The sequence below is a fragment of the Lynx rufus genome, unplaced genomic scaffold, assembly GCF_022079265.1.
Source record: "Lynx rufus isolate CCGP_SWC_20201006 ecotype Redwood Valley unplaced genomic scaffold, mLynRuf1.p SCAF_4, whole genome shotgun sequence".
Classification (NCBI taxonomy): domain Eukaryota; kingdom Metazoa; phylum Chordata; class Mammalia; order Carnivora; family Felidae; genus Lynx; species Lynx rufus.
This window is the reverse complement of record NW_025814856.1, coordinates 21,645,175-21,671,706: the sequence shown is the minus strand read 5'-3', so window position 1 is coordinate 21,671,706 and position 26,532 is coordinate 21,645,175. Positions and strand designations below refer to the sequence as shown.

The window sequence follows — 26,532 nt, the reverse complement described above, 5'->3', positions numbered from 1 at the left end:
AAGAGGCCACTTTCTACCGTGAAAGTCCACCCGTGCTTCTTTCACGGGACTCGGCGTGGCATGGGAGGCTCCTTGGAGCTGTGCTCGGCTTGTGCCTGCAGTCCTCTGCCATTTCCTCTTTATGTTCTAGGCACACCAGTGACTCTCCGTTTGCCAACATGGTGACCGTTCCCCTGCCTCTGCATCTGAGCTCTCTGTGTTCCCTTTCTGCAATGCCCTTCCTGCTCCCACAAACTCCCACTTCTCTCCTTCTGGACCTGACACAAATGTCACCTTCCCCTCCACCCACCCGGTGACAAATTACTTAACTCCCTTCCTATTCTTCCTGTCGCTGACAGGGTGTCTTAAGAGTTACAAATGTGATAGCTCCTCAGGACAGGAACCACATATTATTTATCTCTGCAGCCCCAGCCCGCCTGATGTAAGGCTGGCAGAATGTTACTTAACGTTTGTTGAATGAAGCAGGGAGTCCCTGCAGAGAGGCCATCAGACACGCAGACAGGACACTTACCTTACAGGCTACTCTGTGTGGGCATAATTTCCCAAACCCCAGGGGAGGCTGGATTCTGCGGAGCAGAGTGACCACATCAAGGTGCTTGATCCTTCCCCTGGAGACAAAGTACAGCAGGAGGTCCAGGGAAGCGTTGGCTGGCCTGAGCTCTCAGCCCATCCTGCCTTCCACAGACATCATGGCCAACGTTCCAGAAACAGCCCATACAAATCACACGGAACCCTTTTCAACTTACTTTGCCTCAGGGTCATATTCTGACCATATTCTTTTGAATTCATCCAAATGGTGAGGCCCCAGAATAGACCAGTCCCGGGTCAGATAATCAAAGTTGTCCATGATGACAGCTACAAACAGGTTGATGATCTGAAAAAGCAAATCAGAGGCAAAGAAGCTGCAGCTGTCATAGTGGAATGGCTAGGGTTAGACCTTAGTAAGGGCCTCCTAATTATAAGGGTCATGAAACGTCTGGAACCCATTTTTCTACGAGAGGCAGTAAAAACTTTCTTTCTGGAAAATGTTTAAGAAAAAGGCAGGCTTCCAGCTTTCCAAAATGACTTTGGTATAGTCCCAGGGGGAGGCAGGTGGCTGTATTATCCTGCCTTTTTGAAGCACATTCATTGCCGCCAAATAACTCGCACTGTTAGGTCACTGCTACCTGCGGTGGCTTTGAAACTTTTTATAAAGACACCAGCAGCCCTAAGAAGCTTGGTGAGTGTCCCAAGCCTGTTAGTGAGCCTCAAGCCCCTGTTTACAACCAAGGTGATGGTTATGCACCTGGCGAAGCAAAACCTCCAACTGCCAAATGAAGCCTAGAGTGCTCATCAACATACAATGCCCATAGCAGGGGTGCCTGGGTGGCTCTGTTGGTTAAACGGCCGACTTCGGCTCAGGTCGTAATCTCGGAGGCCCATGGGTTCATGTCCCATGTTGGGCTTTGAGCTGACAGCTCGGAGCCTGCAGCCTGCTTCAGATTCTGTGTCTCCCCTCATCGCCCCCCCCCCCCGTCCCTCCCCCACTCGTACTCTCACTCTTTCAAAAATAAATATAACATTAAAAAAATTTAAAAAAAATACCCCACAGCAATTCGATGGGGACAATATTCATGATCTGAATCCCAAATGCTATACAAGCACCTGTCAATTGAGAAAGGGAGCTCTCATGATCACCCACCAGAAATGCGCAGAGCATGTAAAAACTGATGAAATAAACAATGGCGAAGTTGCTTCCACACGTGTACTCCTCCCCGGGGCTGTAATCCGACTCGGGGTCACAGAGCTTCCCCGGGAGGCAGGCCAGCATGATCTCCTGCCAGGCTTCCCCTGTGGCACACCTTGTTTAGATTAACAAGAGAAAGGGCTTTAGCAGAAGAAGAAGGGATTTGAAGCTTAGACCTTTCTGAAATTTTTAAGAATTTTTTTTAAAAACAAAAGTTTTGGGGCGCCTGGGTGGCGCAGTCGGTTAAGCGTCCGACTTCAGCCAGGTCACGATCTTGCGGTCCGTGAGTTCGAGCCCCACGTCGGGCTCTGGGCTGATGGCTCAGAGCCTGGAGCCTGTTTCCGATTCTGTGTCTCCCTCTCTCTCTGCCCCTCCCCCGTTCATGCTCTGTCTCTCTCTATCCCAAAAATAAATAAACGTTGAAAAAAAAAAAAACAAAAAACAAAAAACAAAAGTTTTAAGTAGAGCAAAATCTAAGTAATTTGGGGGAGAGGGCACTTCAGATGAGTGAAAATTCTTAAATTGAAATTCCTACTTATTTTCAAATGCAACGTCTCTGAGTCCACAGAGGCCCTACTACAGCTCCCTTTGGTTTAAAACAATCATTTGAAGGGTGCCTGGGTGGCTCAGTTGGTTAAGCATCTGATTTTGGCTCAGGTCATGACCTCATGGTTCCTGGGTTCGAGCCCCCTGTCAGGCTCTGTGCTGACAGCTCAGAGCCTGGAGCCTGCTTCAGATTCTGTGTCTGCCCCTCTCCCGCTTGGGCTCTGTCTGTCTCTTTCTCAAAAATAAACATTAAAAAGTAAAAAAATCATTGGATACATGCACATCAATTCTCTTTGCATAAACAGATGTTTGTTTTTGTGTCTTCTCTTCTTTAAATGCTCATGTTCCAATCTTTAAATAATTATTAATTATGTTTTAATGACTTAACACCTGACTTGAGTAGATACCCATTCAATTTTGTTGGAAACAAAGAACTGGAAACCACCCAACTGGCAAATGACTTGCTATTCAATCACTAGAATCATTAGAAAGTATGTGTATAACTTCTAGAAAGTTCTCTCACCTCAAAGCACCTTGTTCACAAAGTTCACTGGGGTTAAAAACAATCCTATAAAATCTGAAATTGTGTATGTTCCCCGCTGGCTGTGTAAAGGTCTCTCTGTTCCTGCTAAATTTCATGGTTGTATTTAGACACATGCTCCCATGTGTCAGCATATAACCTACCATTTTCCCGGTGGCAGTAGAAGACCTACTAACTTACAAAGGGATAACTCTTAAGCCAGCCATGGTCTGAATGACCACAGCAATTTTCACCATCCAGAAAAGTTCCTCTGTGACTGACATGCCAGCGTCTCTGTTCAAGAATTCAAAACAAATACAAAAAGCCACCATGATCAACCAGGAAAGGCCCCGCAAAACACATGTCCCGTGTCACACTGGAGCCTGGAGCCTGGAGCCTGGAGAGAGATGTGCCTCGTGGGATGAAGTCACCTGAAGAGCAGCAGCACTGCCTGGGGAAAGGTCTGGAAATTGTTGTTCCTGTTGATCTGGTTGTTATCTCTCATAGCAACCTTCCCAAACATCTAGGTGGAAAAATTTTTAGGGAAATAAAGATTTTGTCAAACAAACAAACAAACAAACAAACAAAAAACCCCCACAATTATCCCTCCCCCGCAAAAAACTACCCAAAAAGCAGATTCCACATGTGAATTTAGAACTAACACGAGTTTGATCAACACCCACTAGGGCTTTCTCATGGTGCTTGGGCACTTCATTCACTCAACAAACATGCCAGGCAGGGTGCTAACCACGGGTGGCGCGGTGCTGAAGTCACGCACACCCTCACATCAGGGAGTAACTACCAGGAAATCAGACAGACAGCCCCCACCCCGAGGACAGCTGGGATGATCCAGATGGACAAGGAAGCACATAATGTATCTGAGGCCTCTGGAGCAGTGACATTTAGGCCCAGAACTGAAGGAAAAGTAGAGGCTGGTCAGGTGACGAGGAGGACTCAGTGTTCAGGCAGAGGAAGCACGGCCTGTGAAGGAGCAGAGGCAACACGGCCCCGGAGCTCCAGGAAATGAAAAGAACATGAGTGTACACAGACAAAAGATCGGGCTGCAGACAAGCGTGGGGCCGGTGAGCTGCAGAAAGGAGGGCGGCCTCTACTTGAAGGGCCAGGGGAAGTCAGCTGTGGAACTTGGAGGAGCAGGCCAGTTTAGAAGAGTGTGATGCCCGGCAAAGCCTCCCAAGTGAACCGGTGACGGAACGTGCAATATGCAGTGTGCAGTTTCCTGAGACCGCTCTCGTTCTGTGGGAGGACACCAGGTCATCGAAGACCCTTCAGGGCACACAGCATCCCATGCTGAGCTGCAGGTGCTCAACTGTGTCGACTCTATGTTCATAACTCCCAATAAGATCCCTAGCGAACTGCCAATGTTCCTATGCCTTCAGATAAGTAAGCACAGCCACCTCTCTGCTCTGGAGTCCCCCACCTCTTTGACACTCACATCCCTCTTATCTGAAAGACAGCATCCAAGCCAGCAGAGAATGTGGCAGAGAAACCCCCCAGGGGGTCCAGCAGGCTGTGCTCCATCCCCCTCTCCTCCTGGAGGCTGCACCTACTCCACTGGGGCTCAGCAGGGAATGAAGCCCCAATCCCTTTCCTCCACTCCAGGAGAAGCAGGGAACAATCCTGTGGCACCTCAGTCATGGTCACAGAAAGGCCTGGTTTCATGCCTCTTTTTTAAAGGGGGTGCTACCGATGCCAACTAATGGTTCCAGTTCAGCCCCAGCCCCAGCCCCAGCATCTGGGAGCCGCCGGTCTCAAGTAAAAATCTCACTTGGTTGCGATAAAACCTAACTTTCCGGACTATAAACAGCCTTCTGTATCACTAATATCTCCTTAGTTACATCAGTACAGAAACTAGAACAACTACAGCTTTTTTTAAGTGCTGCATTTCCTGTTGCTAAACCAACTGTGGGTTTTCTCAATCAGTTGAGTCTCCCAGGACTCAGATTGGGGGGTGAGGAGTACCACTAAACCCAGCCTTCCTTGGCATATCCCTACCTCTGCTGGCTCCTGAGCCTGGCTCTCCCTGGCACAGGTGCTTTCCTGTGGAGTGCTCTCCTACAGAGCCACGTCCTTCTCATCTCCATATGTCTTCAGTAGCCAAGGCGTTTGGCTGGAAAATCACAACCCTGTCTTTCCATTCTGCCTGGCCAAGGCAATCTTGCCACAGATCTGGGGCTACCCAGAGAAGGGGAAGGTGGGGGAAAGTGGCTGGTGCTTACCTGCATGCCAATAACCGCGTAGATGAAGAATAGCATGGCTATGAGGAGGGCGACATAGGGCAGTGCCTGGAAGAGAGGAAGCCTTTGGCTCAGTACCAGCTTCTTGTGTCCCCCTCCACCCCCTGTGACTGCTCAGGTGCAGAATGAAGACCCAACACAGGGTCACACGCTTGTCTTTTCCAGGTTGTGTTGAAAGGACGCCAACAGTGAACAAGGACTTTTTAAACCACAGCCCAGCACAATGATTTCAGTCCTGAGGGCACCATCCATCTGTACGCCTAGTGTTATGAAGCTACAGGCAGAAGTGCTTTCCACCATCATTAACAGTGTGCCCTGATCCGAAACAGTGTCAATGCAGACACATCACCCTCACAACAACGTTTACATCCGTCATTAGATTCCTTTGTGAAATTACCATAAGTGATCAAACCATTCCAGAACACTGGATGTTTGGATTGTTTCCACTTTCTTTTGTGGGCATGTTTGGGGTGGGGGCGAGGGGCTACTGTAGATCACGTTGCAGAGGAACATCTTTATGCAAAATCTCCCGTGTCTGCTGAAGTATTTCTTTAAGGGGAGGTCTTAGGAATGACACTGCTGGGGCAGAGGAGAAGAACCCCTTTCCAGATGCTGCTATAGAAAGCAAGATAGCTTTCTTAAAATGAACACCTCCTGAAGGAACCAGAGTTGGGGGTTGGGTCAGGGAAGAAAAGGAGCTAGCCGGGTGGTGGCCAAACCTGGGTTCTCCTTAGGACTGAACATTAAATACACATATATGTGTCGGGTCCTTCAATCCATAATCTTCACCTGCTTTTCTACATCATGTTGTGTGACAGGAGATGTCTGTGCACGTGGCACGCCTCCAGGCAGAGGCCGGGTTGTTGAACTCAATGCCAAGCGCACATGCTTAAAGCATCCACTTTCCCTTTTACTCAAAAAAGGCCACCAGAAAGCCAGCGGCTATAAGCTCCCTGACCTGTGCCAGCTCTGGATCTGTGACTGCCAACTGCTGATCAGAGCCCCGCAGAGTTAGTTCCAGGCTTTCCTCACCACACCTACACGCATTTTCTTCCTAGATGACGGAGTCTTTCAGAATTCCTTTGGCACCGTTTCTCAGTTTTTGTGAACTACCACCCTGTGAAATGAATTTATCTACAGCAACCAAATCTTTAAAAAGGAAAACTTTAATAATTTCTTGAAAAGCGAGGATGACACGATTACGTAAAACTATTCCATTTTTTACAGCAGTTCGTTCTCAGACTTTGGTACTTTATATTAATAACAAACATCTGGGATTTTGTCTCTTACTGAGACCAAGGCTCCCGTGAGGCCCCACTTGCTCTCTCTCAGAGCTTCGTGCCTGGTTCTTCCTACAACCTCATTTCCCCTGCCAGGATTTGGAATTTTCCTTCTTTAAGTTTTTAGATCTACCCCCTTCCCCAGATGCCATCCCTTCCCTTTATGTGTTAAAATCCCACCCACTGCAGAAAAATGCTATGTGGGATGTTAACCGGTGTTACTTCTCAATGTGAATGTTTATTACTTTCAAATTAAAGATAGTCAAACAAAGAAAGATTCATGATTTGCACATAGCTACAAATCCCCTACATAGGTGAATCTTTTTGATGAGAATCTGTACCCTGTCCTCAGTTAATTCCATCTAGAAGACTAGAACGTCTGGGATGGAGTACTAGACAGTACCGGAGAAGCCGGGTCCTGGTTGAGGAATAGACTAGAACCAGCCTGCACCAGCCTGGAGAGTCACAGATGACAAGGGAGGCTTGGCTTATGCCCAAATGTCCTCAACGCTCTGATCCTTCCAGGCACTGGGTAACACACTGCTCCGTGATGGTGTGCCGGCCTGGGTGAAGGGGTCTCTGATTCGTGTGTAGACCGGCCAACAGATAGGACCATGGCAGCCCAAGAAGCTGTCCTGGCAGGAGGCTGTTAGGTTTGCAGGGGTCACCTGGGACCTGCCCTCTCTCAGATGTCACCATTCACCACTGGGTATCCCAGGGAGGACTGAGGGGCTTCGAGGCTCCCCATCTCTGCTAGTCTTAGAAAGGTTACACCTGTCCTCAGCTGTGGGTCCTTACTGCCTTTGGTTTCCTCTTAGCAAATGATCCTGTTTGATTCACTGAGTCCGGCTGGGTCAGGTGCCTTCCACATTCCACTCCCTCTATCGACTCAGGGGATCCCAGTGGCCATGCTGAAGGGAGTCCCGGTCCTCCATGACAGAGGATGCTCACTGGTTCACATGTGGTCTTCAGGAGCAACAGATAAGCCCCTTGTGGGGCTCTTACCTGAAAGGACTTTATAAAAGTCCACAGCAGTGTCCGGATGCCTTCCCCCCTGCTGAGAAGCTTCACCAACCGCATCACTCGGAAAAGACGGAAAAAGGTGATGGAGATTCTATTGCTCTCTTCAGAGTTCTGAAGGGTTATCATGGAGAGGTCAAACCCAATGCAAAGTAGAACATGCAACACTTTCAGAAAAACAGCAACAGAGGCAAACAAAGGTGACAGAGGTAAGAGTTGAAGATGTGTTTCTAGGGCCTTTTCACCTTAAAAAGCATGATATGAAAGGAAGAGTTACATGCTAACAACACAGGGCTTGGAAAACCGCGTCCACACAGCACATGCATGCCCACGTGGTCTAGTGTGTTAAGAGGAGAACGCCGGGCTGGCCAAGAGTACTGGACACTGATGATGAATGCAAACCACTGCAGACACTGTTCTGGAAGGACAATCATGGAGAATACAGAAACACTAGTGGAAAACTCAGCATGGTCAAGGAAAAGGCCCAGCCCCGGGGGGACTCATCACTGATCTTACCCCGGGTGTAGCGGTGGGGACAGGGACATTGTCACTTTCAGTTGGCTTTAAGAAATCAAAGATTGAAAATGTATTAATGAATGGAAAGGAAGCAGTGGTTCAGAAGGATGGGCCCCTCCCCCCTTTATAACAATGTGTGGTTAATGTCCCAGGACAATGCAGCTGCTCCCTCCCTGAGAAGATGCCAGGGGCTCTGCCTGGACCCGGACTTGAGGGTGGGCAGCCTCGGACACAGGCTCAGACACGCTACTTTCTAATTCACATCCTGGGACACAATGTGCCAAGGTGGGCGGGCATCCAGTGAAAGAGAACACTACAGGACCTCAGTTGCTCCCAAAGACAGAAATGCGCGGTGGGACCCTGCATCTCACGGGCAGGCTAGTTCTCTTGGCCGAGGCTGGGTTGTGGGTCCAGGGAACGAACTGCTCTTCAGGCCACCCCTAGCCCCGAGGAACAGAATGAGGCTACTGAACGGGGCAGGGAGACTGGCACCTGCCTGTGGCCCACACACCTCCTGGGCCACGTGCCTGGGCAAGGTGTCCTACAGCCCTTGTGGTGGAGGTGAGCAAACCAAGTCAGTGTGGGTGGGAGAGGGGCTTTAATGCCCAGCCTACAGCCCAGACTGCTGGCAGAGAGGATGGCGCTCAGCACCGTGTGACTCCTGGGAAGCAGCAGCATGGGACCAGCCCGTCCTGAGCTTCCATACTTCCACCTCATCCGAGGTCTGGCTGGGTGCCTCTCACTCGGGCCCCAGGGGGCTCAACCACAGGGCTCGCCACCCAGTGGACACCTGCCTCTTCTTCAGGTTGGGGGCCCCCTGAGGGTGGGACCTTGCTTCACTCCACTTGGTGCCCTGCATGAGGCACTTACTCATTAGATGTTCAGTAAGTGTTTAGGAGAGTGGAAAGAGGTCGTAAGCAAGCTCTTCCGGACGTCGGGAGGCACCATGAAATTAAACAGAAGACTGAGCAAGAGATAGGAACAGCCTCTCTGTTCCCTTTAGGAGGGCCAGCTCCACGGAAGCAGCTGGTCTACCTGGTAACTGGCAAAGGAATGAGCCTCTTCTGGTTGGGGGCCCGGGCTGCTGAGTATTTACCAGGGTTTCTAGGGAGCCTTCTGCATGGTGTGTCTGCACAGCTAAGGTACATATGCACACACATGGATGTGCACACAAATCTGAGGGAGGGGTTCTCCTCCCTGGGGATACAGGGAAAGTAAGGGCTCCGTTCTGGAATCTCACTCTTATTAACAGCTGCCTCCTGAGACCAAATACAAAAATCACAGAAAACAAGAGTTGGGCATGTCACATCACTACTGAAATTCAGCAGTGTGACAACAAGCCCAGGACTGACAGGTTCTGAAAGGGTGGAAAGGGGGTTCCTGGTTCACCCGGGATGCTCAGAATGCAAACTCTCCAATGGCACAGTCCAAGCCCCTGTCACCGTTCCTATTTTCCTCTTTTCTCTCACCTCAAGACAAAGAACATCCCCTTAAAGGGACAGATGATGGTTTCTAACTTCTGACTTTAACAAATGAAGGAATTAGTTTTCCAAACCTCTGTCTCCCAACCCCATCTCCCTCAGGGTTGTCAGCACGAGGCTTGGGTCGCACCCATGCAGCCAGAGTGCAAGGGCATGAGTATAAGGGTGTGTGTGAGCATGCACACCCCTGCCTGCCTGTGCTCAAGGGGGCCAGAGGGTGCACAAGAGAGAGCACTCTACAGTTATACTTTGGAGATGTCCGACCTGCAAGAATAAGAGGTCTGTTGGTCGGGGAAGACACTCTCTGGCTATGACCTGGCCACAGCCCATTCTGCCTGTCCTCCACATCCCGTTCCAAGTCGGATGGACCTCTCACCGCCCCCTCCCCCTCACAATGTGGGAAGTCAGCAGCCAAACTGACTTTTGAGGGGGACATCTCTTTTCCAACTGATATCTTTGAAGTATGGCGAATCTTAGACTAGGAACTTGAAACCCTGGATATCCTTTTAAAAAAAGGAAAACAAAGAGGAGGACAAGACAGCATTTGTGGAGGGACAGGTCAGCACAACATGCAGCAAGGGCAGAGACAACAAACAGCACAGCAATCCACGTGCACCCCCAGCGCAGCCTGCGACACCTTCTCCTGCGCTCAGCGCCACGCCGGCCAGAGGGCACAGGTGCAGGGGAGGACGCTGCTGGCCGCACCGGGGGACGGTGCAAGTTGCCAAAATATCTTACGGATTGGAAGGGCCCTAAAGATGGCTTTGCCCAAACTACAAATGCCAGCCAGATGCAAAGGGCGGGCCAGCTCTCACCCTGGGCTGCACATTCCAACTGCCTGGGGGTCTTTGACAGAATCTACTGCCTGGGTTCCACTCCAAAGATTCTTCTCTAATTGGGCTGGGGTGTGCCGGGGCTTTAGGAGTTTTAAAAGCTCCCAGGTGGGCGCCTGGGTGGCTCAGTCGGTTGGGCATCCGACTTCAGCTCAGGTCATGATCTCACACTCCGTGAGTTCGAGCCCCACGTCAGGCTTTGTGCTGACAGCTCAGGGCCTGGAGTCTGCTTTGGATTCTGTGTCTCCCTCTCTCTCTGCCCCTCCCCTACTCATGCTCTGTCTCTCTCTGTCTCAAAAATAAATAAATACACTAAAAAAATAAAGAAAGAAAAGCTGCCAGGTGATTCTAAGGCCCTGCTAGAGGGGAATGGCAGTCCTAGGCCGGGGTAAAGCTGGGCACTCTTCAGATGGTCACTCACACCAGCAAATTCCTTTAAGGTGTGGATTGGCCATACCGAGTGGGGCCCCTAGAAAAGCCCACTTAGGCCATTACAGCTGAGCAGTGGGTTCTACTGGAGTTGATGAGGGTTCAGTACTCTAACAATGTAAACAGGTTAGAATGCATCCCCATCTTTCCCCTGGGGGTGGGGGGGGGGCTCGGAAACAGCAGGCTGTGAAGTGTGCGGTGGGAACGTGGGTGAGCTGACTCTCTATGCGATTCCAGAATCAATGACAGGATGCTCTCAGAGGCTGAAACTGGAAAAGAGCTCACTCCCTGGGGAATTTTCCAAAACCATTCGCCGGGGCTGCATGGCCGGTCCTCACAGAGGGGACTGCGGTGCCACCCCTGGCCTTGGGCTAGTGGGCCTGGGCAGCTCCTTCTAACCATGAGGTGCCAGTGTCTTCATCTGGGAGCCCCACAGAGAGACTGCCCTCAGCCCCAGGTGGCCAAACCATATGCAGGGGCCCAGAAATCTCTGTATATCCCTGGGAGCTCTCCTGACATTCCCTCCAGCCTCTTCACACAGGAAGACCAGTGAAAGGCTCTTGAGATGCAGGGCCAGGGCCAGCCCCCAGCAACTATAGGAACCAAACAAGCCCTGAGTTTCCCAAGTGCAACCAGAGATCAGTCTGCACTTGCTGTATTAATTCCCATCTTTTCCTGGTAAGGCTGAGATGATGTGGTTTTCCAATTCAGACAGGAAGCAAACCGGCATCCCAGAACCAGTTAACTCAAGGCATCCCACTCTTTGCAGGGGATGGGATGGGGAACTTCCCTCTGGCTACTTCTGACTGGGCACATAACACTGCTGGGAGAGGCAGCTTCTGTATATGGGAATGCTGAGTCTGTGAAATCAGTGACCTGGCCCCTGGAAAAGGGCTGGCTTCTGGAATGGAGAGCTGAACAACCAGAAGCTGAGCACAGCTGTTGGTCACCTGGTCCAAACTGGGTACCTGACAGGTCAGGGACAACTGTTGGGTCCCTGGGAGTATGCTCCCTACTGACTTTTCACATGCTCTTCAGTAAGTGAGAACAAGGCAGTCACAGTTTCTGCACAAACATTTTGCCTCTCCAGCAATAACAACAGTGGGAAAAGACTCCGTGCTGGCAACAGCCACTGCCCGGGTTAAGGAGAATGGGGTGCTCTGTCATTTCCCCATTCAAGGCACCAACAGGCATCTGAGGGGGAGCAAAAGCGAGCCTACCAGTCGCCATCTGACATTTTAGCAGCTTGGTGATGTTACGACCAGATGTGATAAAGACAAGTCTTCGAGAGCCATCAGACCATGGTCAGAGCAGGGTAGGGTATGTGGGGCGGGGGCAGCAGGAGAGGGCTGGGTAAGCACCAAGCAGGACAACAGAAAGGGCCATCCAAAATGTTTTTGCAAACAGTGTAAGCACAAGCTAGGTTTCTCATTTGCGGGCCAGATCAATCATTCTCGAGGACTACGTTGGCAAGTCACAGAGCCAAGTGTGACTGACCAAGACGGCCCTGGCCCAGACCCCAGCTGGAGACTGGACACAGAGGAAAGGAAACAATTTAGATGACCCTGAGCCATACATAGCACACCCCGTGAAACTCAGTGAAAACCACAGGTGGGGGAAGCCAAAAACAAGTATACAGTCTTTAGAGTGCTTTTGCTTTAACGACATCACCGTATATATGTTTATATATACTTGCCGCTACAATTTTCTAAAAATAAAACCAACATGAAAATCAATTAGGTAACAGAAAAGGAAGATCGACAGAGATTGGGGGAGAGAGCACAGCAGGTTAAATATCGCAAAAAATGATGACTTATTGCAGCTAAAAACAGCCAACGTGGACCAAGGGCGTTCAAGCTGATCTGGCCCAGGGTCTTGGGGGATACGGCCAGCAAGGGGTATGATGTGAGTTGCTCTACCAGGGAACTAGGCATGCGCAGGAGAGGGCGATGTAGGAATTCCCAGCTCCACCCAGTTATACCATCAGGGGTTGAGGACATCTGGTCTCTTTTATCTTTGTGTCCATGACCCGCGAATTCTACGTGCCCAGGACATGTGCGGGGAGAGACTGAGTGAATGAGAAGGTGGCCTTGAGCAATCGCTGTGCAATGCAGCCCAGCACAGAGCTGCCAATCTCCCCTAGGGGTTCTACTTCTACCAGAGTGGACAACCGGCTTGGCCACCAGCTGAGGGAGGTTTTGTCTCAGGCTAGATCTGACCGCAGGGAAAGTCACCGACTAGAAAACAGTAGGAGACTGTTCACCAGTGTGATTTTGAAAGTCCAACTGAGTGCCAGAAATGGGCCCAGTGAAAGGTTGCTTTGTGCAGACACCCCAAAGTCAAGTGCTAACTAGGAAATCCAGTGTGGGTTCTTGTACCCCTGCAGCTTTCCTGACTGTCCGATACAACACGAGGGAGGACACGTGTGAGACACCAATGAGCAAGGCTGGGCTAGAGGGGATGGGCGTGGTGCACGCCTGCCCCCAGCATACGGAAGGGCAGCCAGGAAGCTGGGCACGTGCTGTTGACCGAGGCCACCAGCGCCACACCCTGCCAGCCAGCGGGTGGTTGAGGCACTGGAGAGCTGGCTTGTTGGCTCGGCCAACAAACCTTGGCCACATCCTGGTACCCAGAAACTAAGTAGTTATGCCCACTGCCTGCACATCACTTTGAGCACAGAGCACTCCAGGGAGACCTGCTGAAACTGTAGCTTATTCAATTTTCATCCCCATTATAGGCCATCTCTGACTTACGTAAGGGTCTGTTCCAGAACTTCCACGTAAGCATACTTTGATGAAGGCTGTAAGCGGTTTACATCGGGAGACGGTTAAGCAGGCATATGTCTGGTCATAAATTCAGGAGAGAGCCCCTGGCAGCCCAGTTAGGGTCCTGCTGTTCTGCCATTAGCATTAGATTATTTTATAACCGAGCATAACTTACACGTTATGAATGACAACTTTATAGCTGAGTTATGGAATATTTCACATAAAGTGGAATTTACGTAAGTCTGGGCTTATGGAGGTTAGGGAGGGTGTATCTTCCTAAGTCTAGTAAAATACCACTTTGCTGCCTTGTCGTGGCATGGATTTGGGTGTCATGAGGCTTAAATCACACCCTCATGGACCTGTCTTATAGTCCATTTTACCTATCTGTCCACGGAAAATCTACACTTGGAATAATAGCTTTGTATCTCCCTAATATATGTTAGGTTTTATAGCAGATATTTTCACAAAATTTCACCCCAACATACCTATGAAGTTGGAAGGGCACATAGCACTCACCCCAGTCGATCCATGGGGGGAACTGAGGCCCCGGGTCCAACGAGTCAGTTTTGAACCAGGACCAGGACTGACTGTCAGGCCTGAGGAGTGCCAGACCAGCAGCTGTCCCACTGTTCTGTGCTCCAGGATTAGCTTGGCCCCGAAGCAGTGGCATTAAAAGGGACTGCACCGTCCCTGTTTGATACAGGCTGTCTGGACACCAGGATGGGCTGTACAACCCTGCAAATGTCAGCCAGGCAGAGCGAGGAGGCCTCTTCCCGGCCAGGGGTTGGGGAGGAGGGCTGGGCTGGCCACACGGAGCAGAAAGCCAACACCACACAGCAGTCCTGCCCCATGCTCCACTCATCCCCACAACGGGCTCTACACAACAGGGGTACACACGTCGGACACCCACTCAGACTCGCTGACGAACTGGGGACAGACCAGGCGAGCAGGGCCGTTTCTGCTTCACATCTTTCTGGTTTAGGCACGGGCTAGATGCAAGAGGAGCTGGCAGGAGGCAGTGCTCCCCGTGAAGGAGGGTTCTTAGGATGCTTCCTGAAGGGTGGGGGTCACTCCACCTACCACACTGCTACTGCACTTGTTTCCTTACTAAAGGGTTTGATCAAGTGCAACAATGGAGAATGGACACCCTCTCCCAATACACACGAGGCCCCCCTTCCCTTGGTCCAGGGCAGCCTTCGACCTACATCATCATTTAGGGAGCTAGGACAGCGGGTATTCCCCAGTGCCACCAGCCAGACTCAGCAGGTACACAAGGTACAGGTGAGGACACAGCAGCAGCTGCCACGGGTTCATGGTGTGGCTGTGAAGTTTCCCTCCTGTGCCTTCACAGAACTGCTGTGGGTACCAGGGCACACGTTATGAACTCCGTTTTGCAGCTAGAAAAACTGAGGCTCAAAGCAGTCAGGTGACCAGCCAAGGTCACACAGCCAGTGAGTGATAATGTTCACATACTCACATACATTAACTCCAAGCCCTTAAGAACTTAACAAGAACTTTTTTAAAAAAAAAATAATGCTTTAGTTCCAAAATGGCAATTCTACAATTTACTTCTCTACTCTCTTTTGGGGGAGAGGGGTGGGGTGAGGGAAGGGGGCGACTACAAAATGTTCGTCTTTTAAAACAAGCATACGTCCGAATTTCTAAAGTGTAGGAAGGCCCACGGATAGCGTTTCTAGGCACCCAAGTGTTAGACTTAACAAAAACAATCACGTTACAGGACACAAAATTTGCTACTTACATTCACTTCAGTTATAGCAATATCAACGACGCTACCAACAACAATTAAGGCATCAAAAGTGTTCCATGCATCAGTGAAATAGTGCTGTTAGGGCAAGCATTCAGAAGCCACAGAGAGGAAGCACAACAGGAAAAAAGAAGAAAAGGACAGTGTTATAAAAGGGGAACATTCTAGCATTATGCCACCCGGCTACTTGAAAAATCACCCTAAAACAAACACACGTTACAGGTACATCACTTTGGGTGTTGCTGCTGACACAGCGAATAAAAACAATTAGAGACGCCCATCTCGCCCTGCCTACCAGTGACTTGGGAAATGCTGCAGGAGTCAGCCCTCCAAAAGGTGATCTGTGTCTGGAAAGGCCTGGGATAAAGCTCTACCCTCACAAGCCTCTTGTCCACGGCTCTCATTAGAAATGCCTGGTTTTAGATCAAGTGAAGTTGGGACCTGTGACTTGTCCAGGTGATGCCAGTGCGGGACAGGGAGCGGAATGTGCACAGACAGAGAGAGAACACGAGGCAGGCGGCCACGGCGGGCCCATACTCACGTCGGCTTCGCTGAGGGCCACGTCTATAATGCTGCCGATTACGATGAGGGAGTCAAACGTGTTCCAGGCGTCACTAAAATACCCCTGGACAGAGCAGGCAGGGGGCAGACGTTTATGAGCACGTAGGAATGAAACGCCACACGGATCATACGGGGATATATCCGAGGCCCCGCAGCACCCATGGCAACCAGGTGGGGTGGGAGAGCCGGAGGGAGGCAACAATACCATCCACTGGTAGAAAGGGACACAGGATAGGGGGCACCTGCATGTGTGAGAGAGGGCACACACACACACTCAAACACGTGCACACACTCACGGTGCAGACCCATGGCCCTGAGCAGCACCAGGCCAAGCAGAGCATCTGCAGGGCAGGGGCAGAGGGGCAGCACCCGGAAATCCTGCCCTTGTGCCTGGGATCACGACTTCACACTTTCTCGGATTTCAGCCCTTACACAGAGGAGTCAGCAGGCCCTCCCCCTGCTCCTTCCATGGGGTCCCCAGCCACACCACGTCCTTCTCTTTCCCAGTGAAAGAGCACTGTGACCAGGCATTTCACACGTTCTCCATTCTGTGCCCTTAAAGCAGCAACCGCTTCTGTTCCTCATGCATGCAAGAGTTACAGAAGGTGTGCTCTGTCCTCCCAGGGCTCTTGGGCACACGAGGACAGAGGCACAGCAATGCACACAGTCCAGGGCACAGAGCTGTGCCAGGGGAACTCACTCTGGGCTGGAGGGCAGGAGACCGTCTAGGGAGCCCACTGGAGGTCTCACAAAGGAAACGGACCATCAAGGGTTATGATGTGCTAAGCGTCCCATTGACTTTGAGAGAATCCACCTTGGTCCCCAGCTCTCCTCCTTTCCCTCTCCACCCTCCAGGCCAGGAGGACTCCTTGCCAGCCCTCAGAACCACCAACAGGTTCTTCCCCTGCTCCTGATGGCTCTACAATCCCAGCCCTAACTCTGTCTACCCAAACCCACTTCCTCCTTCAAGGTCGGACCAAATGCCAGCCCCTCGAAGGGACCTTTTCAGATCCTCCTGACGTCCACTTCTGCCTCTCTCTCTCACGTTCTCATCACTGAATTTTGGGTCTTTTCAGGTTTAACCCACTGAAAACCCTCTGTGCTGACTCTTCCATCCCCTCCTCTACTGACCCCACTATCTACCCTGGAACCTTGAGCCTGCTGCTCAACATACTGCAGGGTCTTTCTTCCACTGACCTAGCATCCTATCATCCTTCATATCTTCATATCCTACAGCAATCATGACGGCACAATGTCCCTAGGACTGTGACTTATCAATCCATCTATCTATCTCCCTATCTACAGCATACATTTGACATATTCCCTCTTGTGGGCTCACACATTTTATGCCTGCTGTCTCCTGACATTCTGTCTGCAAATCAACGATGTCTTTTCAAGAAATCAGAACATGTTTTGGAAATAAAAAATTTCAGGTCTGAATTACATAAAAAGCAGTCAAGCATGCTTACAACTGGGTACACTTAGTGCAGATGAAGAAAACCAGAACAGAAGGTACTTTGAAGTGTCAGGTTCCATGAACTCATGATCAATACAGGCCCCAAGGAAGCCACTGCAGAGCCCAGCCTTTGGTGACACGCTAGAAAATGTGGACATGTTGGCCATCCTGATAACTGGAGTAGGGATGCTTATTCTGGTTACCGTTGATCACTCTAAGTGCATTTACGGGGAAGCTATGATACTGACTGATGGTTTGGGCTTTTAAAAGTTTCATCTTGAATAATGTAAGATTTTCCCACCCAACTGCCATGACTTCTCACCCACTGCTCCCCTCTCTCCTCCCGTCCTCTGTCACATGTTACCTCGTTGGCTGCCATCCTCCCAGACCCCCTTCTCTGGCCTCTGACAGGTAAACAAAGGGATTCTGCCTGCACCAATTCTGATGACCTGTGTGCACATGTCTAAATGAGACAAGTCTTCACGAATGCCACATTTAGCGCCTTCTGGCTTTTCTTCCCAATGATCCATGATTCTTGGCTGCCAGATGGGGCCAAGGCCAGCCCCCGTGAGGACCAGACTAGGCCCGCTGAGCACGCCAGTCCTGCTGGCTGGCCAGGAGACAGCTCGCACCTGGACCCAAATGAGCACATGGCTTCCTTCAGGGGGGAAGGCCTCCTAACACACAAGGCAGCTGGGTCGGGGTGCTGAGTTGCTGCTGTGCGGGTGCCCTGATCGTCCAAGTGCCGGGTTCCCTTATTCACGGGCAACAGGCATCTGACTGGCAGCCTTGCCACAGATTCTACTCTGAGGGCCAGAGCCCGTCCTTCCCTTCCTGGATTTAACAGCAACTCCAAAGTTAAGGAGAGGATGCTGGTCATTCCCATCTCCTCTAGAGAGGGGCTGATGCCTCACTGAGACAGCAGGGCACCGTAACACTCAGGCCTCCAGGGTTCAGAGAGCAGCTGAAAATCCCGAGTTCCTCCTCCTCTCCTGTCTGGGCACACAACCAGCCCCTGCTCACTTCTGCATCCTGCACACTGCTCCCCCTCGACCCCTGTTACAGCAGGCTGTTTGCCTGAGGCCAAGGCCACCACCTGCGTACCTACTTTGGACTTTATTCCTAAACAGCTCCTCCCTTGCTTTTCTAGAATTATCAGTACTTTGGATCATTCCCATTGGCCTACACACTATTCACCAACTGGCCCATTCTGAAAATCACCTTAAACCAGTGCAATAGGGGCTTAACGTTGGGGGTCCTGGAACGTTTTGGCAATCTTGTCAACCCTCTTCAGAAGATCCCTTACACTCACAAAATTGTGCCCACGTCCTAGAGGACTCCTGGGCAGATGGTACACACCCCTGACCCAGGCAACAGGCACAGTCTGAGCCCATGAAGTCTGGCCCAAAGTCCTGGCTAGGGAGAGGGATATTCGGTCTCAAGTGTTATTTGGCATTAGAATAAATCACCTAGAGTAGATGTGGTCACTGAAGAGCTGTAACAACAGTATCAAATTTTCTTTCCAGGAGGTGGAGGATGTCCTTGAAAAAGATTGCTAAGGCTTTGATAGGAGCCCTTATTCCTGTCAGGGACCCTGGGTCAGGGAATGCCATCCCGGGGGGCTAGTGGCAGAAGATACCAGCCTCCATGGTGTTGCAGCTCTGCATGGACGTATGAGAATGGCACCAAAACACTCTATTCTTCCCCCAAACCCAACTACCCTTTACTTTTCCCAAGCCCAAGTGGCCAGGAGTATAAATTAGACATTTTCGAGGTAGAACCAAGATCAAAATGCAGACCTGGGAACAAAGTGTGGCTGTTTGGAGAAAAGCCCACAGCCAAGGCAGCTAACCTGGCCTCGGGCACATGCTGAACAAAGACAGGTGACATGAGGAAGCACAAAGAGGGGCCTCAGGAAAATGGAAGTGCTCCTTACTTCCTGCAGGGACCAGTACTTTGGAAAAGGCCCTTCTTTTCAATCTCCCTCCCTGGAGCAAGAGAATTCATCAGAGAATTCCAGTGGCTTCCCCTCAGAGTACTGGAGGGAAAGGCCAGGGAAGTGGCTTATCTCTTACTTAAGTCATGACCTCTCTTCCATTTACAACCTGAGGATGGCACAGTCACCTCCAAGTCAAAAGCGCAGTCTAGAGCGTGCAAGATCAACACCGATGGTGGGTTTTCCCTTCGGGAGCAGACAATACACTCAACAGCTTGCTTGCTTTTCCCTAATTCTTGGGCTCTTCGGCTCCTTACCACCCTCCACTCTGGCCTAACCAACACTCAGAATACCTCTTTCCATGCAGTGAGCCTGCCTCGCCGGCCAGGGCAGCTCCCAGCTCTGGGTTCCCTACCTCGGCCCTCCCCGCTTGTGGAGGTGGGGTGACCTGATGTGCAGATCCCGGACTTCTCCCTAAATGTGTGCTCCTGGGAGGCCCCACCTCTCCATTAGCCTCTTGAATACAGAAGTCCCCATGGTCAGGTTTCCCAGCTCCTTTTAACCGATCCTCCTGACAGTGCTTCCTCGTCCATCCATCAGGGAGGATTTTGTCCAACTTCACTCTCTGGATTTGTATCCCAGAAGGGCTGCAAGCCCATCTCTCCTGACAGATGCTGACAAGTTTTCCTAGAAGGTGTTCCCCTCACTACGGAGAATGCTGCCCTGAGGGGCCCTGCAACAAATTCCAAACAGAGACAAGGGCTTTCCTGAGACGAGACCCAGGGGCTAGGGTTCCCAACCCTTTGTCCCACGTGTCCATCTCCTGGAAGATTCTTCCTCAGCAGCCTCTACAACTGGGTTCCTCAGCCCTACTGCTCCTCCGAGAGGGAGGAGGGGCCTCACTGACTTCTTGGTGAAAGCCTCCTCACCTGGGTTTGCTTTGTCAACCCAGAAGAGAAAAACAAGGAAAAGTCCGGGAGCATTTTAAGAAGAGCTTTGTTTCCTGGTGAATTGATTCTTTCCTGCTCCTCAACATAAAATCTGTCTCTCCTGGCTTCGGTGAATGCAGACGCTGTGCTCTGCAAGCAAAGAGATGCTCCTATTGCTATTTTATGCTATGGAAATATCTTGCTGGGCAAAACAACAAAGCAGCACAATTTCTAGCGGAAATCACTCATTTTAAAACTCTGATTAATCAGCACTGATTAAAAATTAGCTACTCATTTCCCTCTTGATATCAACCACTCTTATCACATGCCACCAAACCCTCCTCCCAGGTCTGGTCTCAGCAGGTTACTGGGCAGAGGGGTGTACGAGCCCCTTGGTGTGCCGGCCGGCTAGCAGGCGCATGTTCGCATGCACACACGCACACACGCACGCACACACACACACACACACGCGCACGCACGCGTGCGCTCTCTCACACATACATGCCATGGGTGAGTGTGCCTTCTCTTCAGCCCAGAATAAGCTCTCAAAAACTTCAGAGCTTAATCACCAGGCAGGGGAAGATACGGTAAGGGCATCTAGAATGTTCCAGAGATATGTTCCGTGTTGCATCTTCTCAAGTCCTTTTGATGTTCTTATTTGGCAACCTTTTTCAACAGTCCAGACAAATATTGTTCAAAGAAGTAAAGGTGACAGGGAAGCAAACCAAAAATCTCAAAGGAAATTAAGATGAATTTGGAAAAGGAGGAAATGCTTATGTATGTAGATATGGACAAGTCACAGTAAATAACATCTGGCCATGCATAAAGTGCCAAATTTGACCCCACTGCAATCACCCCAAGTGATCACTTACAAGTGTCCTTTCTTTTTGGTCCACAAAGATCTGATAAAGATTGCATAGAAATTAATTCAAATTAAAGAAAGGAACAGTTTTGGATTAGAATTCCATGTAAATATGGAGTATGTGAAAACCATCACTTTGTAATCGAAGTCTCAGTAAAATCAGTGTCATCGGATACCTTACACACAGATGAACAAATAACCGGGTCACTGAATTCTGTCACCATTTCATTCTAATGGTTTGGGGCTTTTCTAGCAAAGAAGCTGAGGGTCAAATGTCCCCCGGGCCCGCCGGGGTCTGCTCCTCTGTCTACAGTTTTAGAACAAGGGGGCATCGTTACTTGACGATGATGGTGGTGGTGGTCAGAGTAACAGTACCGGCACGTCCACAGCATGTTACCACATGCCAGGTACTTCTCTAAGCATGGCACAGATAGTGATTCTTTATCCCTCACAGCTGCCTTGTGACACAGAACCAGCAGTGCCCTCATTTTTCAGGTGAGGAAACTGAAGCGCAGAGCAGTGAAGGAACTCACTCGCGTTAGCAAACGGGAGTATGGGTTTGGACCCAAAGTCGTGTGTGCACTTTGACACTGTTCCATCAGTCTCTTCAACCACAGACACTGACAACTAGGGGACTGGATTCACGCCCTCCCCGAAGGCGAGAGGATATGCTGACTAGCCCAACAGAGTTTAACAAACTTCATGTCTTGTTTGGTCCTAAAGTCAAGTGACATTTTTCCAAGTCAAATAAACGAAAGGTGGCACGGCAGGAGGAGATCCCCAACTGGTAGACCTTTCCATAAAAGGTGAAAAAGAAGCTGTAGACCAAGAACAAATAAAACCAAAGTCTTTCTCCTGGAAACCTAAGAGTAAAATCAAGGCTGAATTCTTTCTAACGGGTTCTGTTTAAAACAGTGTCTCCAGTGCTCAAGCGATGAGGCAAGTTTCCCTGAGAAAGCATGACGTGTTATTCTACAGACTGAAAACCTAGTTTCAAACAATTTCCATTCTTCAAATTCCCAATTCCGTACCCCTCTCTTCTTTTTCTCAGAATTGTTTTTATGAGGTTTTGTTTTGTAGTTTTGTTTTCCAATATGTACCCAGATGCCCTAATCAGATTCTAACGTTCTCAGGTGATAACCCAGTTATCGGCCAGAGCAATTCAGCGTAACTCAGTAACACACAATGAACAGGAAGCGTGTGCTTCTCTGGGGTGATTCAACAACAGTCTTCGAAAGGTGGGTCCAGCTACTCACCTTAGGTTTAAATGCAATGACTTTCAAAACCATCTCGACGGTGAAAACCCCAGTGAAGACCATGTTCAGAATGTCCATGGCATCATTAAATATCTTGGACTGCTCGTGGTGCTGTGGACGATGACAGAGGCACGGTTCTCAGAAGACCCAGCCCAGCCAGCCTCACGAAAGGAGGCTCCCCAGCCCCCTGGTCCCTGTAGGCATCCACCCTCTGCTTGGACATGGAGGCAACCTTCACTGGTTCTAGCGCACGTGATTAACTCACCACAAAGCACAGGGGCGCCTTGACAGAATGAGGATGATTGGAAGATGAAGGGGAAATACATCCATTTCCTCTGCTCAGGATGAAGGGAACCCACCCTTCCTCCTGGCTGGGTTTATGTTCAGGGCCTTGACCCAGGCACAAGGCAGAACCCACCCAAATGTCTATGACTAAAGGTAGGATTTGGTTGGAGATCATTTTGATGCCATTATTAGGTCCACGTTCAACAAAAGTCCATATTATCTTGACCTCACACTTCTTCCCTACATTGGCATGTGGTCCTTCTCATTCATAAAGACTTCTTAAATTTACAAAAACATGCCAGAAAATGTCCCTCTGGTGGCTTTTAGACCCATTTTCTAAACAGCACTGGGAGTTGGTTTGATTTGCTCAAGTTGTGTGGAAACTGGATCTAGACCTTGGCTTCTGTGCTAGGGCATTATCTACTCAACAGTATAAATGCCAGACCTGCTCACTGTTAATACCAACTTGGCCAACTGAAGGGAGTTACATGCCTTGCCCCCAGTATAGCAAGAAGTGGCTATAATGTAGGTCAAGCTCTTCCCCATGAACTGGAAGATTCCCCACTCTCATAGTGAGAGCTCCTTGAGGACAGCAATGTGACTTATGTTTTATTTTTCAACACTGGGTGTTTACTTTGTGACGGGCCCAGTGCCAGTGCCTGATATGAATTTTCCAGTGCAAACCTTACCTCTGGCATAGATATGATAGATTTCCTATTTTGCCAATGAAGAAAGCAAGGCTCAGAGGATTTAAATAACCTTGCCAAGATTGCCCATCTGGTAAGGAGTAAGGCAGGACTGGAATGCCTGTCTGTCCAACTCCACACAGACCAAGCTTTAGTCCTCAGATGCTCCCTGGCTGCAGGAGGCCCATAGTAAATGTTTACAGAATTGAATGCCAGGTCCAGGCTCCAGGGAAATGTTACCTATGGTCATGCTGTAGAGGTGGTCTCTTAAACAAGAGGGCCATCCTAGATGCCTGCCGTGACAGCTGTTAGCCAGAATGGGACTCTGGCCAAACTACAGCCTAGATTCATCAGAAAATCAAACCCATTCTCTTGTGACGGGGTGGCATTCCCCCCTGAGAATTTGGGGCAGGGGGCTGTGCAGAAGGCCCAGACGTGACCCCCACGGCTGTCTCCATTTTTACCTGCATGGCCAAGCAGAGTGTGTTGAGCATGATGAGGACAAACATCATGTATTCGAAAGGCGAGGAGTTCACCACGTACCAGAACTTGTACTGGTAGGGGTTTTTGGGGATGTATCTCCGCAAGGGACGTGCTTTCAAGGCGTATTCGACACACTGACGCTGCAACGGCAAAAAAAAGAGCAAGGAGGGGTCCTGAGCACACCCATGGGAGGCGGACATACTTCTGCCCGCTTTGAAAGGACGGACAGGCACCCACCACGGGGGACTGTGGACTAGGGGGAAACCACGATAGCCACTCCCACGGATGCCTTGGTCACTGGCCAAGGGCCTCTAGCTCCGTCACCTTATCAACACCTCACAGCAACCTGGGGGGTGGGTTAGCAGAGCACTGAGTCTGCTTCCATTTTCCTTATTAAGATGGAAGTCCAGAGCTGTGAAATGCCTTGCTGGAGATCCTGTGGTGCACAAGCAGAGGAGCAGGGCCTAACCCAGGCCTCATCCCTACCTTTCCTCTCTGCTGGTGCATTATGTCTGCGGTTCTGGCACCTCTAGGAAAGGAAGCCAGGTAACAAGAGGCACAGAAATCCTGCGGAGCCAGAGAGGCTGGACTCACTCCCCAAGACAGGATCCACATGAGACACCTCTTGGGAGCCAGACCGTATTAACCACACGTGTCTAATGGTGTGTGTCTGCCTGGGACCTTCTGACACTCGGGAGCTTGTCATGTTCATCTCAGAGCCCCCAGGACATGGTCAGCAATGATGGCCAGAGCACTGTCCTTCTCACTCTGGGGCTGAGACTGGTCCACCCTTTGCAGCCCAGAGGGACCTCCAGCCCCGTAGGCTCAATGTAAGGCCCCACTTGCTCTTAGACCCAGACCAACTCCATTCTCCTGCTTTGACCCTGGGTTCTGACTTCAGATAGGCTCCCTCTGTCCAGAATCTGGCCCTGCTGTGACCCCTCACACTGACTCCAGGGACCCCCAATTCGAACCTCTTCTGGACCTCAAGTGCTGACACGATTGTAGCTTCTGGTCCTGCCACCCCAGCCAGCCTGGGCCTCGCCCTGACATTCTCCTTCCAGGGGCTGGGAGGTACGAGGAGTGGGGGATGATGAGGAGCAGGACCAGGCTTCCTTCTGATCACCCCTTATGGGATCTGAAGGGACGCCCTGACAACTCAAAGCAACATCTTCCTACAAACCAAGCCAGCCCTGTCCTCTTTGCCCCAGAGGGCACAGCTGCGGCCAGAGACAGCCAGCCTTACCACAGCCACTTCCCTCAGGAAGCCAGGCTGGCAGATGATCCCTGCTCCTATGTCATCATCAAATGGGGGTGCTAGCAAACCAGGGCCCAGGGGAAACTCCCAGAGCAGAATCTCCACCTCACCATCTTCTAGCTCTGGAAGGGACCTCTAAAAGCAACTCCTGGGTGCCCTCAATCTACAGCAAGCCCAGAGAGGAGCAGGTCTCCTGGCTCTCTCACATCATCACTCAATCAGAGCCAAAGTCTCCTGCTGCTATCAGATTTGTTCAAACAAGGCAGTGGATAACGGGAGAATGACACCAGCGCAATATTAGACCCAGGTTTAAAGTTAGTGACTTTTCCTGCAGTGTGATAGGTTACTTCCTCCTAAGTCAACCTGGTTGACTCTGGTTCTCAACCCTGGTTCTCAACCAGGGGACATCTGGCAATGTCTGGAGAGGTCTTCTGGTTGTCAAAACTCAGGGCAGTGGGTTGCTACTGGAATCGAGTGGGTATAGTCCAGGGATTCTGTTAAACATCCTACAAAGCACACAATGCTCAACTGAAAATTATCTAGCCCAAAATATCAATAGTGCCGAGGTTGAGGAGATAAGACACAATCCACGCCCCCCCCCCATAAGGACTGTGGGAGGAGCAGTGGGTGCTTTCCGGCCCCTGGCCACATCCCCCACCAAGATTGTGAGCCACCACTCGTGGGTCATGCCTGCAGAAGGTGGCCTAAACATTCTTTGACTTCTCCATAGGGTGGGGTTGATTTCACAATTACAAGGTCTGATCTGTATCTGAGAAGCGCGCTCTCCCCAGCAAGGACTCAAATTGGCTGAGAGGGTGCTGTGAACAGGGCCCGAGTCCCTGGGACAACCAGCGGACGCGCGCCTTCTGTGTGCACGGAAGAAGCTGGCAACACACAAGCCACTCCTCTCCTGCTCAAGGGACAGAAGCCCAAACAGTGTGTGACTTTAACCTGATTTTTGTCCAGCTCACAGTTCTTATACTCTTTCTCTCCCTGCTCCTGAAATGTGACGATGACGAAGCCCACAAAGATGTTCATCATGAAGAAAGCCACAATGATGATGTAGATGATGAAGAAGATGGAGATCTCCACGCGGTAGTTGTAGATGGGGCCAACATTCTCTCCGTTGGAGTCGATGGCTTTATACAGCAACCTGGAGAACAGAAGGACTGGGTGAGCCCCTCCGCCTGCCCAGATGTGCACCTCTTCTGACGGCCTCTGTGGGCCCGCCCCCTGCCTGTCAGCCCCCTCCCTTGGAGCCCACCCATAGCCCCTGGACACACAGGTCCCCGAGGCACCCTCCTTGGCATTAGGCCCAGCCGGCCCAGCGCCCAGAGGAGGGTACACCTGAGATACATTTGTTGACTGATGTTTTGAGGACATGAGAAAAGATTTCATGGATATTCAACAATGCTCCTTTTTACTGACAGATGGGAGAGAGGAAGGACACCACGTGGAAGACACTGGCAGAACTGAAAACTGTACACACGCCAACAAGGACAACAAGCGAGCAACCCGGGATTTCCAAAGAACTGAGAAGTTCCCCAAACTGAAATATACACAGAAATTAAATATATGCTAAGCAGAACTCTCAGTAGGAAGAAAGGAAATTACCGTAAGATCCCCAAGTTAAAATTACCCCCACTCTGATGCAGATTCAGCACTGCCAGGGCGCCCACCCCAT

At 50.5% G+C, this 26,532-nt stretch overlaps 1 protein-coding gene across 3 annotated transcripts in view; it reads right to left on the bottom strand.

Moving 5' to 3' along the window:
• Nucleotides 1-26,532, bottom strand: part of CACNA1D (calcium voltage-gated channel subunit alpha1 D) — a 303,968-nt gene that overhangs the window by 32,667 nt on the left and 244,769 nt on the right. For 2 of the 3 annotated variants that reach the window (XM_047094458.1, XM_047094455.1), the window contains 11 exons: nt 25,800-26,001; nt 23,572-23,730; nt 22,137-22,247; nt 15,678-15,761; nt 7,864-7,908; nt 7,333-7,461; nt 5,030-5,095; nt 3,224-3,315; nt 1,682-1,841; nt 747-874; nt 512-608 (listed from right to left, as the gene is read on the bottom strand). In XM_047094458.1, the coding sequence (XP_046950414.1) occupies nt 512-608; nt 747-874; nt 1,682-1,841; nt 3,224-3,315; nt 5,030-5,095; nt 7,333-7,461; nt 7,864-7,908; nt 15,678-15,761; nt 22,137-22,247; nt 23,572-23,730; nt 25,800-26,001 (1,273 nt within the window). The remainder of the gene's footprint in view (nt 1-511; nt 609-746; nt 875-1,681; nt 1,842-3,223; nt 3,316-5,029; nt 5,096-7,332; nt 7,462-7,863; nt 7,909-15,677; nt 15,762-22,136; nt 22,248-23,571; nt 23,731-25,799; nt 26,002-26,532) is intronic. The other variant, XM_047094459.1, reaches the window with a different exon arrangement.